Source organism: Ictidomys tridecemlineatus, chromosome X (genome assembly GCF_052094955.1).
Source record: "Ictidomys tridecemlineatus isolate mIctTri1 chromosome X, mIctTri1.hap1, whole genome shotgun sequence".
Taxonomy (NCBI): Eukaryota; Metazoa; Chordata; class Mammalia; order Rodentia; family Sciuridae; genus Ictidomys; species Ictidomys tridecemlineatus.
In genome coordinates this window covers 42,337,793-42,355,349 of record NC_135493.1, presented here as the reverse complement: position 1 = coordinate 42,355,349, position 17,557 = coordinate 42,337,793, and the positions used below count along the sequence as shown (strand labels likewise).

At 35.5% G+C, this 17,557-nt stretch overlaps 1 protein-coding gene across 1 annotated transcript in view; it reads left to right on the top strand.

The window, feature by feature from the left end:
- Positions 1 to 17,557, top strand: part of Il1rapl2 (interleukin 1 receptor accessory protein like 2) — a 1,069,701-nt gene that overhangs the window by 792,286 nt on the left and 259,858 nt on the right. The window contains exon 6 of the mRNA XM_021725228.3: positions 13,445 to 13,519. Within this exon, the coding sequence (XP_021580903.2) occupies positions 13,445 to 13,519 (75 nt within the window). The remainder of the gene's footprint in view (positions 1 to 13,444; positions 13,520 to 17,557) is intronic.

Here is a 17,557-nt window from a genome sequence, read left to right as displayed (position 1 = left end):
ATCCTGGATAAATATTTGTTTTTTAATAAAATCTGTGATTTCCAAATAAAATTTTAAGTTAGAATAAATAGAAAACACATTTAAGAAAATCAAAACAAGTTTAATCAAATAATAGGGTCAAGATGAGATCATTGTGAAGTCTCTTTTGATTGTACATCTAAATATGGCCTAGTTTATTTTCTGTTCCTAAACCTAGTTCTCACAGACTTTCTGGCCATCCTTGAGATAGCATTCTAATAAGTTCTCTTTTTGTTTTAATTAGCAAATTTTATTTGTTCATTGCAATCTAAGAATTTTACTGGAAGCACTTGTTTTTAGAGAAAGAATATAATGAGAAAATTAATTTGGAGATTGTTTTTATTTGTACCACAATGCCAGGCACTATTATATTTCCTGAGTTATATGAGGCATGGCCCTTGTCCTCCAGGAGCTTAAAATCTACTTGGGAAAATTAGACATACCCATGTAAAGTAAGGATTAATTTGTACTAACAGTGGTGTATGCTATGAACCAAATTAGTGGCTCAAAGACTAGTAAATGATTTAGGATTTCAGAGATTTAAAATATTAGTTTAGGATATTATTATAGAAGGCTTTTTAGAGAATGTGTAGGTCTTGTGATGGCAAAAAAGAAAGGGGAAGTTTCAGAGCAGTGAGGACATGGTGACATTAGAACTCAATTCAGATTCCTACTTCATGATTCAAATGTTACTTGACTTTGAACAAATTATTTGTAAAATGTAATATAACTTAGAACAGTGCCTAGTAATGGTAAATAATAAATGAAAAATGTAGTAGCTATTACTTTTTGTTTCCAAACTTGGAAGAAGAGTTTAAGCCAAGATGCAGATTTGGAAATTAACACAACATGTTAATAAGAAAATGTGCAAAGTAACTTGGTTATAGCACTGATAAAATAAAAGGTGGGTGAAAAGGCAGGAAAGTTTTAAAGATTATTTTGTGGTTGCCTTTATGTTCCTAGTTGGTAATTTCATGTTTTATCCTCTATTATACATAGGAGACATTGGTAAGTTTGAGTGGTGAAATGTTGTGAGAAAACACTGATTTTGAAATGTGATTTCAAATAGTGTTTTGAATAGATTTTAGAAGATATATTTAATTAACCTTAACATACAAATTAAAAAATGGCTTTATTCACTGAAATTAATGAGTCACTGGCCTTTCATATTCCTCCACTTGGTCTTTCTGGCAAATATAAATAAATAAATAAGCAGTGCACCATGCTGGTAATCCCAGCAGCTTGGGAGGCTGAGTCAAGAGGATCATGAGTTCAAAGCAGCCTCAACAAAAGCGAGGTGCTAAGCAACTCAGTGAGACCCTGTCTCTAAATAAAAATACAAAATAGGGCTGGGGCTGGGGCTCAGTGGTCTAGTGCCCCTGAGTTCAATCTCTGGTACCAAAAATAAACAAGTAAACAACAAAAGGGAGCAACAAAAATTACAACAACAATATACAAAACTTGTGTAACATTATTTATTCAATGCAATAAATAATTCTACTGATTTTTTACACTACATTCATGGAAACTAAAAATTCATTTCAATCACATTGATTGATTTGTTTATACATGTAGGCACAAACCATTGCCTGAAACAGAAAAGAAAACGTTAAATTGGACATTCTTCTCAGGGAATATTAGTGTTAAATATTTAAAATCTACCTTTAGGAATAGGCTGGCAGTAACCATAGTAGCTTCACTAGCACATTGATTAGCATCATGGTATACTCATTTGAACAATTATATTTAAGGATAAGTAAACAATAAGCAGCTACAGAAAGAACTACAGGGGAGGGATTGTAGACTGAAATATTAGTAACAAAGAGCATCCCATGTTCCCATTCTTTCAATCAAAACATGAAGCTTAAGCAACAAATTTCCACTGGGGTCTCGCTCAGATCCCAATTAGTTCCTTTCAAAGTCTGGGATAAGTTTCCTAATAAAATTGTTGTAAATCTCTGCCCTATCATTCAGGGGGTTTGGTATTGAGAGTCTCCCCCCCACTTCCTTTATCCCATAGTAACTATAAATTTCAGATGAGAATTTTTTAAAATATAAGAAATCAAGTTTGCCTGTCCATGATAGCATTTGCTCCAGCTAATCTGCAAATGTTGTAATTATACGGGGTGCTGATACATTTGTCTCTGGGCTGGTAGTCAGGATCCCATTGAACTGCTACAGTTGCTGGTTTATCATCATAAATATTCTGCACTTCTTGGCAATTTCCAGGCCTAAACATAATATTGGAATTTAATAAGGCTCCACACCCATGCATCCCATTAGAATGCATTGGGGTAAGTGAAAAATTTTTTCCATTCTATTCATAGGTTTTAGGAATAAAATGTATATGCATGTCAAGTGTCCTACAGAAATCATGTTTCAACTGGATATTTACCATGAAGCCACTCACATTGGCTTTTGAAACTTAGCTCAGTTAATTAGTATGGAATCAAAGAGGTTAAAACTACTGATTTCAGTACTCATTATTTTACCTGACTTCTACCTAAAACGTATATTTGTATCCATCCTGCAAATAGGGGCTTTCAGTCACAAGGGGACACCAAATAGGACAATGTAAGGTTCATTTAGTATCATCTCTGTATTGCCCAAAACATTAATTTTCTTCTTTATATTTCAAGGTAACTGCATAAGTCACATAAGCTAATGAATTCAAAAGCACTTTGAAAATTTTAAACCACCTTCAAATTTAAGGCACTTGTTTTAGTCAGCTTTTGCACTACTCTGACCAAAATACCTGACAAGAACAACTTAGAGGAAGGAAAGTTCATTTGAAGCTCATGGTTTCAGGTCTCAGTCCATAGATGGCTGACTTCATTGCTCTGGGCCCAAGATAAGGCAGCACATTATGGGGAAATGGCCCAGCAGAGGAAAGCAGCTCAGCTAATGATGGGGTAGGGGAGATGTGAAGGGACCACAGGGAAGATATACCCTTCCAGGAATGTTCCCAGTGACCCACTTCCTCTAGCTACAACCCTTCTACCTATATTTCAAACTAGGTGACCTGATTAGGTTACAGTTCTCATAATCCAATTATTTCACCTCTGAATATTCTTGCAACAGGAGCTTTAGAAAAACACTTCATATCAAAATCATAACATTACTTAAAATAAACTTTAATATTAATAAATATCACTTCAATAATAACATTTAACAATAATAAAATCAGGGTTAATATATCCATAGTCAAAGGTGGGAGATAAGGTAATAAAGACCCCAAATTCAAATCTTCCTGAAAATAGAACAAGATAAGCACTTCTATACAACAAATATTACTTATAGTTACTTTCCACTTATTCACATTCTAGTTAGTTCATTTGGTAACAAGACATACTTAAAAATAAGAAGAACAATTTACAGTAGGGTAAATGTCTATAATTTGGATGTGTAAGGCAAGCTGACGATAATTCCATAAAGAAACCAAAATTACATTTTTATAAATAAAAGATAAAATGGCTATATTTTATTTAATTTTAATCGTATTTTAAATATAGCACTGTATACTATTCAAAATGTATATAGTGAAGATTTTATCTTCCTGCTATCTGCCCACACTGTCTTTCTCTTCCCACCATTCTTCAACCATCAGTTATCCCCAGAGGAAAACACTATTATCAATTACACATGTTTTCCTCCAGGAAACTCCCATGCTTACACAAATAAGCTTATATATGCCAGCTATTTGGAATCTTGCTTTTTATTAAACAGTATATCTTATAGATATTTTCATGACAGATGTACAGATGTACCTAACTCTTTTAAAAAGCTGTATCTTAATATATCAGTATATGCAATTACAACAGTTTTATACAACCATTCTCCTACTGATGGATATATAAGTTGTTTCAAATATTTTTTATTACCAACATTAACAAACAATAGCAAAAAATTGAACATCTGATGTGAATGGATTTTTAATTCAGATATTTAAATTTTACTTATTCCTTATATTTCAAATAATATTTAAATGTCATATTATTAAGATTATTTCATATATAACAACCTAGTATTTTGCTTAGAGATCTGTCTAAATTATGCTCAAATCAGCTTAGTTCAAGTAATTTATTTATTTTTTTTAAAGAGAGGAGAGGGGGGGGAGAGAGAGAGAGAGAGAGAGAGAGAGAGAGAGAGAGAGAGAGAGAGAGAGAGAGAGAATTTTTAAATATTTATTTTTCAGTTTTATTTTATATGGTGCTGAGGCTGGAACCTAGTGCCCCATGCATGCCAGGCGAGCATGTTACCGCTTGAGCCACATCCCCTCAAATAATTTAGATTATAGGAAGAAAAACGTGTTATTATGTAAATATCATTCAAAATATTCCTGGTGCATTTTTTTGTTATAAGCTATTTTTGGAAATCTCTCCAGACATATGTTTCTTTTTTAAAATTTTTATTGGATGTTCAAAACATTACAAAGCTCTTGACATATCATATTTCATACATTAGATTCAAGTGGGTTAGAAACTCCCATTTTTACCCCAAATACTGATTGCAGAATCACATTGGTTACACATCTACATTTTTACATAATGCCCTATTAGTAACTGTTGTATTCTGCTACCTTTCCTATCATCTACTATCCCCCCTCCCCTCCCCTCCTATCTTCTCTCTCTACCCCATCTACTATAATTCATTTCCTTCTTTGTTTATTTTCCCATTCCCTTCACAACCTCTTATATGTAATTTTGTATAACAATGAGGGTCTCCCTCCAATTCCATGCAATTTCCCTTTTCTCTCCCTTTACCTCCCACCTCATGTCTCTGTTTAATGTTAATCTTTTTTTCCTGCTCTTCCTCCCTGCTCTGTTCTTAGTTGCTCTCATTATATTAAAGAAGACATTTGGTATTTGTTTTTTTAGGGGTTGGCTAGCTTCACTAAGCATAATCTGCTCTAGTGCCATCCATTTCCCTGCAAATTCCATGATTTTGTCATTTTTAGTGCTGCATAATACTCCATGGTGTATAAATGCCACATTTTTTTTATCCATTCATCTATTGAAGGGCATCTGGGTTGGTTCCACAGTCTAGCAATTGTGAATTGTGCTGCTATGAACATCGATGTGGCAGTATCCCTGTAGTACGCTCTTTTAAGGTCTTCAGGGAATAGTCCGAGAAGGGCAATAGCTGGGTCAAATGGTGGTTCCATTCCCAGCTTTCCCAGGAACCTCCATACTGTTTTCCAAATTGGCCGCACCAGTTTGCAGTCCCACCAACAATGTAGAAGAGTACCCTTTTCTCCACATCCTCGCCAGCACTTGTTGTTGTTTGACTTCATACTGGCTGCCAATCTTACTGGAGTGAGATGGTATCTTAGGGTTGTTTTGATTTGCATTTCTCTGACTGCTAGAGATGGTGAGCATTTTTTCATGTACTTGTTGATTGATTGTATGTCCTCCTCTGAGAAGTGTTTGTTCAGGTCCTTGGCCCATTTGTTGATTGTGTTATTTGTTTTCTTATTGTTTAATTTTTTGAGTTCTTTGAATACTCTGGATATTAGGGTTCTATCTGAAGTGTGTAGAGTAAAAATTTGTTCCCATGATGTAGGCTCCCTATTTACCTCTCTTATTGTTTCTCTTGCTGAGAAAAAACTTTTCAGTTTAAGAAAGTTCATTTGTTGATTCTTATTATTAACTCTTGTGCTATGGGTGTCCTATTAAGGAATTTGGAGCCCGACCCCACGATATGTAGATCGGAGCCAACTTTTTCTTCTATCAGATGCAGAGTCTCTGATTTTATATCTAGCTCCTTGATCTACTTTGAGCTAACTTTTGTGCATGGCGAGAGGAGGGGATTCAGTTTTATTTTGTTGCATATGTATTTCCAGTTTTCCCAACACCATTTGTTGAAAATGCTATCCTTCCTCCATTGCGTGCTTTTAGCTCCCTTATCAAATATAAGATAGTTGTAGCTTTGTGGATTAGTCTCTGTGTCCTCTGTTCTTTACCATTGGTCCACCCGCCTGTTTTGGTACCAGTACCATGCTGTTTTTGTTACTATTGCTCTGTAATATAGTTTGAAATCTGGTATCGCTATACCGCCTGATTCACACTTCCTGCCTAGAATTGCTTTTGCTATTCTGGGTCTTTTATTTTTCCATATGAATTTCATGATTGCTTTATCTATTTCTACAAGAAATGTCATTGGGATTTTGATTGGCATTGCATTGAACCTATAGAGAACTTTTGGTAATATCGCCATTTTGATGATGTTATTTCTGCCTATCCATGAACAGGGTATATTTTTTCATCTTCTAAGATCTTCTTCTATTTCTCTTTTTAGGGTTCTGTAGTTTTCATTGTATAAGTCTTTCACCTATTTTGTTGGGTTGATTCCCAAGTATTTTTTTTTTTTTTGAGGATATTGTGAATGGAGTGTTTTTCCTCATTTCAGTTTCAGAAGTTTTGTCACTGATATACAGAAATGCCTTTGATTTATGTGTGTTGATTTTATATCCTGCCACTTTGCTGAATTCATTTATTAGTTCTAGTAGTTTTTTTTGTAGACCCTTTTGGGTCTTTTAGGTATAGAATCATGTCATCCGCAAATAGTGATAATTTAATTTCTTCTTTTCCTATTTTTATGCCTTTAATTTCTTTTGTCTGTCTAATTGCTCTGGCCAGTGTTTCTAGAACTATATTGAATAGAAGTAGTGATAGAGGGCATCCCTGTCTTGTTCCAGATTTTAGAGGTAATGCCTTCAATTTTTCTCCATTCAGAATGATGCTAGCCTGAGGCTTAGCATAGATAGCTTTTACAATGTCGAGGTAAGTTCCTGTTATCCCTAGTTTTTCTAATGTTTTGAACATAAAGGGATGCTGTACTTTGTCAAATGCTTTTTCTGCATCTATCAAGATGATCATATGGTTCTTATCTTTAAGTCTGTTGATGTGGTGAATAACATTTATTGTTTTCCGTATATTGAACCATCCTTGCATCCCAGGGATGAATCCTACTTGATTATGGTGCACAATGTTTTTGATGTGTCTTTGTATCCGATTTGCCAGAATTTTATTGAGGATTTTTGCATCTAGGTTCATCAGAGATATTGGTCTGTAGTTTTCTTTCTTTGAGGTGTCTTTGTCTGGTTTCGGAGTCAGGGTGATGTTGGCCTCGTAGAATGAATTTGGAAGAGCTCCCTCTTTTTCTATTTCCTGAAATAACTTGAAAAGTATTTGTATTAATTCTTCTTTAAAGGTTTTGTAAAACTCTGCTGTATACTCTTCCGGTCCTGGGCTTTTCTTGGTTGGTAGTCTTTTGATTGCTTCTTCTATTTCATCCATTGATATTGGTCTGTTTAAATTGTGTGTATCCTCCTGACTCATTCTGGGCAAATCATATGACATAAGAAATTTATCGATGTCTTCACTATCTTCTATTTTATTGGAATATAGGTTTTCAAAATAATTTCTAATTGTCTTCTGTATTTCTGCAGCATCTGTTATGATATTGCCTTTTTCATCCCGTATGTTAGTAATTTGAGTTCTCTCTCTCTTCTTCTCTTTGTTAGCATGGCTAAGGGTCTGTCGATCTTATTTATTTTTTCGAAGAACCAACTTTTAGTTTTTTTAATTTTTTCAATAGTTTTTTTTTTGTTTCAATTTCGTTGATTTCTGCTCTGATTTTAATTATTTCTTGCCTTCTGCTACATTTGCTGTTGTTTTGCTCTTCCTTTTCTAGGGCTTTGAGATGAAGTGTGAGCTCATTTATTTGTTGGTTTTTCCTTTTTTTGAGGAATGACCTCCAGGCAATGAATTTCCCTCTTAAAACTGCTTTCATTGTGTCCCATAGATTCCGATATGTTGTGTCTGTATTTTCATTTATCTCTAAGAATTTTTTGATTTCCTCCTTTATGTCTTCTGTAACCCATTGGTCATTCAGTAACACATTGTTCATTTTCCATGTGATGTGGGATTTTTCCTTCCTTCTTTTATCATTGATTTCCAGTTTCATTCCATTATGATCAGATAAAATGCATGGTATTATCTCCACCCCTTTATATTTACTGAGGGTTGCCCTATGGCATAATATATCCTCTATTTTTGAGAAGGATCCATGTGCTGCTGAGAAAAAAGTATATCCACTTGATGATGGTTGATATATTCTATATATATCAGTTAAGTCTAGGTTATTGATTGTGATATTGAGTTCTATGGTTTCTTTATTCAACTTTTGTTTGGAGGATCTGTCCAATGGTGAGAGAGGTGTGTTGAAGTCACCCATAATTATTGTGTTGTGGTCTATTTGATTCTTGAACTTGAGGAGAGTTTGTTTTATGAACATTGCAGCACCATTATTTGGTGCATAAATATTGATAATTGTTATGTCTTATTGGTGTATGGTTCCTTTTAACAGTATATAATGTCCTTCCTTATCCCTTTTGATTAACTTAGTCTTGAAGTCGATTTTATTCAATATGAGGATGGCCATCCCTGCTTGCTTAAGAGGACCATGTGCGTGGTATATTTTTTCTCAACCTTTCACCTTCAGTCTGTGTATTTCTTTTCCAATCAGATGTGTCTCCTGGAGACAACATATTGTTGGATTTGTTTTTTTAATCCATGTTACCAGCCTATGTCGCTTTATTGGAGAGTTTAAGCCATTAACGTTTAGAGTTATTATTGATATATGGTTTGTACTGCCAGCCATGTTTGATTATTTATCTTCTTTTTTAAATTTAGTTTGTTTCTCCATGATTAGCTTTCCCTCTGCCCTCTGTTATTACTGATGCACTTCCCACTGATGGTTTTGGTTGTTGTTTTTCATTTCTTCCTCGTGTAGTGTTTTCTCAAGACGTTTTGCGATGCTGGTTTTCTGGCTGCAAATTCTTTTAGCTTTTGTTTATCATGAAAGATTTTATTTCCTTGTCATACCTGAAGCTTAATTTTGCTGGATACAGAATTCTTGGTTGGCATCCATTGTCTTTCAGTGTTTGAAATATGTTGTTCCAGGATCTTCTCACTTTCAGCATCTGTGATGAAAAATCCATTCTTAACCTTATTGGTTTACCCCTGAATGTAATCTGCCTTCTTTCTCTTGTAGCTTTTAATATTTTCTCTTTGTTCTGTATATCGGATATCTTCATAACAATGTGTCTTGGCATTGCTCTACTGTGATTTTGTGTGCTGGGTGTCCTGTATGCATCTACAATTTGTATATCTGTTTCCTTTTTTATTTCTGGAAAGTTTTCTGTAATTATTTCATTCAGCAGGTTACTCATTCCCTTGGTTTGAATCTCTGTACCTTCCTCTATACCGATGACTCGTAAGTTTGGTTTTTTTATGTTATCCCATATCTCTTGGATGTTTTTCTCATGATTTTTTACCAGCCTTTCTGTGTTGGCTAGACTCTTTTCAAGATGATATACTTTGTTTTCATTATCTGACGTTCTGGCTTCTACTTGCTCCACTCTTTTAGTGATACTCTCAATTGAGTTTTTAATTTGGTTTATCGTTTCCTTCATTTCTAGAATTATTGTTTGATTTTTTTATAATCTCTATCTCCTGATAAAGATGCTTAACTTCTTCTTTTATCTGTTTGTGTAATTCATTTTCAATGTGTTCTTTCACTGTTTGGATTTGCTGTCTCGTATCATCTTTAAGGTTCCATTCCATCTGTCTAAGGTATTCCTTGAGTTCTTTATATGGCCATTTTTCTGATGACTCTAGGTTCTCTTGAATATTTAGGCTGTCCTTCATTGTATCTACTCCTTGTCTTCCATGCTTTTTTATGCTGCTCATGTTATTTCTTGTTCTCTTTGACTGCTGAGTTACTGTTTACTCTTATAAATTTATTTGATGCTTGGTAGGAAAGATATTAGAAGGGAAGGGAAGAAGTCACTAAAGAGAATGAGAGTAGGCAGGTAGAATTCAAGGAAGGGGGAATAAGAAAATTGAAAAGAAATGAAAACACAAAAGAAAATAAATAGAAAATAAATAAAGAAAAAGAATTTAAAATAATAATAATTGTAAAAAAATAAAAATTAAAGTTTAAAAAAATAATAATAATAAAATTTAAAAAAATAAAAAATGAAAACATTTTAAAAAGTTAAAGAACAATAACAACAAAAAAATGAAAATGAAAGAAAGAAAAAATAATAATAATAATAAATGCAGTCATAGAGTTCGATTAACTTCTCTTCCAGTAGGTGGAGCTGTGCCCACTGGGCCAAGCTTCTCTTCTCTATAGGTGGGAACCAATCATTGTGCAGCAACTCTTCCTCTAAGACTGGGCGGGTCTCGAATCCTGAGTGCCTAGGGCCTTCTCTTGTGTTTCCTCAAGCCAGGCCCCGCTCACCGGTGACGTTCACCACAATACTGGCTACACGCCAGGTCTGCTGCTCCTGGGAGCCCTGTTTTCATGAATGCCTGGGCATATTCTCCCTGTTTGCCTCCCTCAGACCCTACGTTTGTAGAGCTTGGGGCTGAGAACCCCCAGCGAATTTGCTTGCCCTCCGGTAGCCACTCCCCCCGGTAGCTGGTGCAAGGGACCTCAGTTGTCAGCACTGGTGGGAGCGGTAGCCGGGAGTTCAGTGCCGCGAGCCCCGCGCCACTCCTGATTCCCTCTGTCTGGCTATTGCGCTCACGGGGGTGGGGTGGGGGCTTAAGTTTTCCCCGCTGTGTGGAGAGGGATGGCTAGGTGATTACACACCTGTGATCGCTGGTTTCAATGACGTTATCTCCACCCATGAGTCAGTTCTCTGCCATGGTGGTATCCCATGCAAATGGTGACTGTTCGTTCCCTTTGCCGGGTGACCAATGCAACGGGTGGGTCCTGACTGTCTCTCCCAAGCCCTCTTTCAATCCTGTGGCCACTGCCTATGAAGGCTCAGTGGGCTTTTACCTCTGTAAGTTCAGAGGGGCCGACCAGTTATTTCCACGGCATCATTAGTGCTGAGTCATGAAACCGGAGCTTGAATGCAGCCGATCCAGGCTCGGTGTGGCCCAGACTGTTTGCCCCAGATCCACGTCAGCTCAGCATTGCCTAGTGATCCTGAGCAAACAGCATTTAGATAGTTTATGTCTCCCTATGCCTGCACAGCTGAAGGGGTCAGAGACTTGATCTCTCCATACCTGCCGCCATGTTGGATCCCTTAGATTTTAAATTGTCACTCATTTTATCAGCTGTTCCATTTTGCTGGGCTGGTCAGTGGCTCACTCGTGCGGTAAAGAGTCTGCTCTAAGGAGTGCCACAGGAAGTGGTGGTGGCGGAAGCGGCCCAGCTGGGGCCCTTGGGTTGCCCGGGGAGGGGCTGCGGGCTGGGGGAGGGGAGGCGGCGCCGCAGGGCCACACCAGCTGGGTGACTGGGCACGCGAGAGAGCGGGCAGGGCGGGGGAAAGAAATTAAGGTTGAGATTCAGAGAGCGAGCGTGAGAGGAGAGACTGTGGGAGAGAAGCGAGGTGGAAAGGCGGAGAGGAGGGGGAAAACGGGCTGAGAGGGCCGGGTGGCTCAGGGACTGCAGCCTTACACTTGCGCTGTGATGGACTCACTCCACCTAGGCCCCTTTCTTGACACAGTGCTTAGTCTTTGTTGACAGATCTCCTTTAATGATTTCTACTTTTTCTTTTAAGAAGCGGCAACACACGCTGTGGGCGTGGCGGCACAGGGCACGGGGAGGCTCACTCCCTTCCCGCTGCCATCTTCCCCCTCAATCCAGATTTATATGTTTCTTAAACTTACCCTTCTGTGATCAACTCTCATTTTTCTCTGTCTCTTCTAAACATCCTCACAAATATAAGAAAAACTTCTCTTATGTTCTCAGGGGATTCCTAAGCCAGTCAATTAATGATGGTATAATGATTATCTTTTATAGACCAATCCTACACTAAGCTGCCTGTGAATTATAAAGCAGGATAAAACATTTTGTTTTATTAGGTAAGAGTTCAGTTGGATAGTTGAAACAAGGCATAAATATAAGAACAATTAAAAGGAATTCAGGCTATTAATAATAGTTTTATATAAATACATATGACATTGCATGCCAGTTCCTCTCATTTCTTTCTTCCAGGTATCACTCTGATTTGATCTTTCCTTTTTTCATTTTCCTAGACTTTACCATGCTCTGACTCCTAGCTCTTTCATAACCAAAACATTTTTTAAATTTATTTTTTAGAAGTAGTTGAACACAATACCTTTATTTTATTTATTTTTATGTGGTTCTGAGGATCGAACCCAAGGCCTCACATGTGCTAGATGAGCACTCTCCCACTGAGCCATAACCCCAGCCCTCAAAACATTTTAACTGTATACTCTTAGCTACTTTTGTTCTCTAGCCATCCCATATTTCAAGCCAATCATCATTAGATAACATTTCATATTAGTCATTCTTTTGTCCAAAGAATCTGAAATGATACTGTAGCCTGCCACATTAGGTCCAAATTCCTGTGCCTATTTCCTGTGGTCCTCCAGAACTGAGCCTCATCCTATCTATCAAATTTTATTTCCAATTCTTGATGCATATATTAGGAGCAACTAATTCTCCACCCAAACCTATCCCATCCAACCCCTTTCCACCAGACCATTATCCTCTAAGCATATTATGCTTGCTAAATTCTACCTTTCTCCCTTGGTTTATGTTAAACTTTCCTGAATTTCTTTTTCCTTACTCTCTGCTTTTCCAGATCTTCTCCATCCCTTAAGGCTCATAGGGAGATCCAATTTCCTTTAAAAAATGTTCCCAATCATCATAATAGCCAATATTGACTTCTATGTATTCCTTTGCTATACACACGTGCATGTGTGTACACACACACACACACACACACACACACACATTCTTATACTTCAAATGCTGCATCTTCCATAAGATTATATTCTGTTTTCAATTCTCTCTTTATTTTCATGTGCTATTATGTTATAAATTGAAGGCCCTAAAAAAGACTTTACCTTCTCTCCCTTAACACCTAGCACAGGACTTGGTACACAAATTAGTATGTATCATCAATTGCTAATGAAGGTACCAGTGCTTTATTATATTCTGGAAGTTGAGGTGGATAACAGGAGATGATTTAGAGTCTTAAAAGTTTCATGTCCCCAGAAATATCTACTAGGGTTATATTTCAATGAGAATAGTTAGTGCTACAAAGCAGATATAAGAATTTAATGTTTCTCTGATTATATTATCTAAATCTGTATTTTTTTACACAAGCTTTTAAGAACAGCCAAATAGTCCATTTTTTGTCTTGTTGGAAGATTTAGATGTTGAAATGGCCTTTTTAAAGTGAATCATCAGTGTTTTAAATGTGCTGGGAAATGGATATTATATGGATAGAATAGCAACCCAAATAAGAACACTAATGAATGTTTACACACCATCAAGTCTACAAACATTAAATATCATACAATGATAGAATCTTTCCTATTCTATAATTTATCTCAATTTTTCCATTATTTTCTTTCATTTTCTCTTCTAGCTTTACTCACAGACAAGCCTCCCAAGCCATTGTTCCCCATGGAGAATCAGCCAAGTGTTATAGATGTCCAGCTGGGTAAGTCTCCTTCTGGGAATAATAGATTCTAAACTTGCTCTCTATTAACAGATGGGGAAAATTGCATGAACCAGGAAAGGTTTATTGCCACTGTTATTACATGCAAATCAATTTGCTTTCTGCTCATTTATAACCCTGGAGTTAGCAGTTTAAGGAAATGAGTTTGTATTGCATCAAGGAATGGTAATACTAATTTGTTACGCTGGGTATTAAATGTGCTATAAGACAGAGCTTTTTAACTCTGTGATTTATAGATTCATGCTGTCTTCCAGTGGTGATTGGTGGAGAAAATTTTCATACATGTCAGCCAAAAAATTTTATTTGGAGAGAATTAACTCTTGGAGACCAAGCACGTCTTAATATAAAACACAGCCCTTCAGTACTGCCTTTAAAATGATTTGATAATATTATTTCCAATGACACAATCCAATGCTATTTAAAAAAATTGAGATTGGGATCCTGAATATTTATGATTCATATGATGTTGAGGGAAAAATTAACTAGTTGATTTATGAATGCTACTGACTTTTTTCAAACTTGAATAAGGACATGAGAATTTGAGCCAATTTTGAGTGTGCTGCCACTAGTCCTTGTGAGTTTGAGTACTATAAGCTTGTTACTCAGAAGCCTGCTAGGATCTCTTTTAAGCTGTGGCCTTTAATCTAAACCCTGTTCTTTAACATTTGTGAGCTTTCATCTATTGTGGATTTCATCCCACAATCCTCAATTTCTTCAATTCCAAACAAAAGAATCACAAAACAATTGAGTGTACAGGCAAAAAGTATATTAGACATACATTGGATACATGATTTTTAAAAATTTGAGATCATAGTGGTAACCAACAATTATATATATAGTCAAGTAGGATGAATTGACTATAATATTTCATTCACTTTGGAAGTTTTAGGCTCAATTTTTGATCTTTTCAATACAATTTTATATCTATCTTGCAAACAGGAGAGAGAAAATGACATTCCAAAGTGTTTGCTCACTGTTCTAAAATGAAATGTAGCACAGTACTTTCTAAATATAGACTATCAATTTGAGGAGGACCAAAGTTAAATAGGTTAAAACTAAAAGAGGACAAAATAGTAAACATGTTGTCAAATATAACTTGTGGAAGTGGTGACTGTTTTGTAAATAATGTTGAAGTATTGACTATGGCTCTCTTTCCACATTCCCCTTCTTATTTTGGAGGCATTGTATTTTGTTAGATTCAGATTCAGGTATGCTTATATCCTTACCCTCCAATAATTTTTACTTACACTTTTCCATTTCAAACTGGGATAAAAATATCTCTATGGTACTCCATAGTTTGTTAGGGATTACATAAAGCTATTTAATAATCTTGTATCATCAGTTTACATGGAGATTCTAGTGGAGAAGTTGTTTTTATTTGAAAATTTATATATTAAGGAATGAAAAAAAATTCACTTAAAAAATATCAGTACATTTCATGTTTGTGGCCTCAGTGGAGATATCTTTCCATTCTGTTCTACCATTATTCACATTTCAACAGAAAAAATTGACAAGTACTGCTACACAGTAGTGAGAGGGACCTTTCTAATGGATACGTTTCATTCAATTCACTTGGTGCAACACCTGTATATGCTACTCAGGGCACCTATTATGGTGTGTATTTTATAAAGCTTTATATGAACAACTATTCCAACATAGGCATATATGCCAAAATACCCTATTGACAGTACCATCCTTTAAAATCACTAAGATAATTGACTGCCACACTACATTAAATGTAAGGCTAAACTTTTCAGTTTTTAGTTGGTATATAATTTAGAGATAACTTTATTGACAGAAAGATAGAAAACTTCTCATGTTTTCATTCAAGATCTTCGTGGTTTCAGTGAGCATATGACTAGTTAATTATAAGTGAGTTTAACTTTTCTGCAAATTTATTAACACTATATATTCACAGTGGGGAATCATTTTGTGAGGTGCTCATATACCTCAATTGTCAGGTGACATTAAGAGTGCTATAAATGTCAGAGAGATCCTCAGCCTCAGTGGGAGATCTGCAGACAGAATGATGAGAGTTTATAAAACTTTAGATATAAAAAAGAAATAGAGAAAGATAACTGGGGCTATTGGACATCTCTATCTATATCTGGGGAACTTTCAGAATTCCATAAGGTAATAAAAACTTCTAGAAGTTGTTTTCCTTCTGCATCTAAAGTTTGTCAAGCAACATTTAGTTTCAGATATCCTCAAACTATAACTAAAATTAGAACTTCCCCAAAAGTACAGTACTCCAATTCAAATTGTTATTAAGCATACTATCAAATTTTGGTTTCCCAAATCCTAGCACTTAATAATTGAAATAACAATGTGGCATATTAAAGTTGGCCCAAGATCTTTTTGCTACTCACATCATCTAAATGTGGACTTAATCTCCCCCTCACATTTTATTCTGGGTTGGCTTTGGAAATACGCTTTACCAATAAAGTATGGCATAATTGATGTTCTGAGATTTTGGAGACCACATTGAGAGAAACTAGCAACTTCTATCCCAGTTTCATGGTTTTCTCTGAAACTATAATGCTACTTATAGCCTAAGCTGCAGGGAGAGACTCTAGAGGATAAGACACCATGTGGAAAGAGAAAGACCAAGGAGCACTTTCAAAGTACAAGAAATATGAATAAAGAAGTTTTTTAGAAGTAGATCCCCCTAGTCCTAGCTAACCTGGCTTGTGTCACATAGATTAGAGGCAAACTACTGAAATGAACTGTTCTCAAATACTTGACCCAAAAATTATGAGTTAAAATAAAGTGAATGCCAGTGACAAATAATTAGAGATACTTTGTTAGGCAATAGTATATAACAAAAATAAACATAAATTAGATTCTCTAGAGCATTCTTGATTCCATTTTCTCCCATGGATAAGAATTCTATGCAACCAATTCATACAAAATGAGAAATACTGCAGAAAATATTTGAATACTAGGTTCAAGGTAGTTTTATAAAATAGAGTCTCCAACAATGGTTTAGATGTGTGAGGGTTATACTGCTCTCAGTTGTGGATATTTCTAAAGAAAATGTGGTGAACGAAAATTTTCAGTATAAATTCATATTGTCTAGTACATGGAGTTGGCATCAGTTCACATTTTTTTGTTGTGTCTCTAGAGGAAAATAAACATTTCAACTTTCTTTCTCCTATAGTGTAATCCATTAGTCATCTGCAAGTTTTAGAAATTTACATACATTTTTGCTGACTTAGTGATGACAGTTTGGTTGTTACTAAATTGTGTTCCCATTGTATTGCTGAAACAAGATTAATGTTAACTAAATAACCATATATTTTGTGATGATAAACATATTCATAACAAAATAGTCTAAAAACGGTTGTTTTCACATAGCAAGCCTGTGCAGCTAAAGCTGCCTATGATGAAATATAAAGAGAAAAAAACAATGTACAACACACACAAATCCAATTTTGTCCTGTTATCTTCCATTTATTATCTCTCGCTAGAGGTTCAAATTTGTGGAAAAAAACCACTTTAACATACTAGTGCTAATTCTGTTCTCAGCAGTTGAGAAGGAATATATTTTAATATTTTCTAAGAAAACATTATTGCAATATATTAATTTATATTACACATTTAATAATAAACTCTTAAAACATCATAGGGACAGGTGCCCTATTTGAATGTATTGATGCTAGGTAGATTCCTCTTTATATATTAGATTTTGTTATGGCCCAAAATGCAGTTTTTACAAACTTTAACACACTTCTAGAAGCTTTGAAAAGTGTATGAGCAAACATTGATTTAAAGAATTGAAATCAACTGTCTAATTTTAATTAAGGTGAATCTAAAAATGTGCCCTGTTCTCACAAACAATGATCATTTTCTTCATGGAAGTTTTCTTAAGACTTAAAATAATCCAGAAACTATTGTGTAGAAAATTAATACAAATCCTACTTACTTTCTCCTTCTAAGTCAAAAGGAAGTCTTGTGTGTGTGGCTGGGGGGAGTTAAGTCATAACAGAAAAAGTAAGACCAGTAGAACTGTCAAAGATA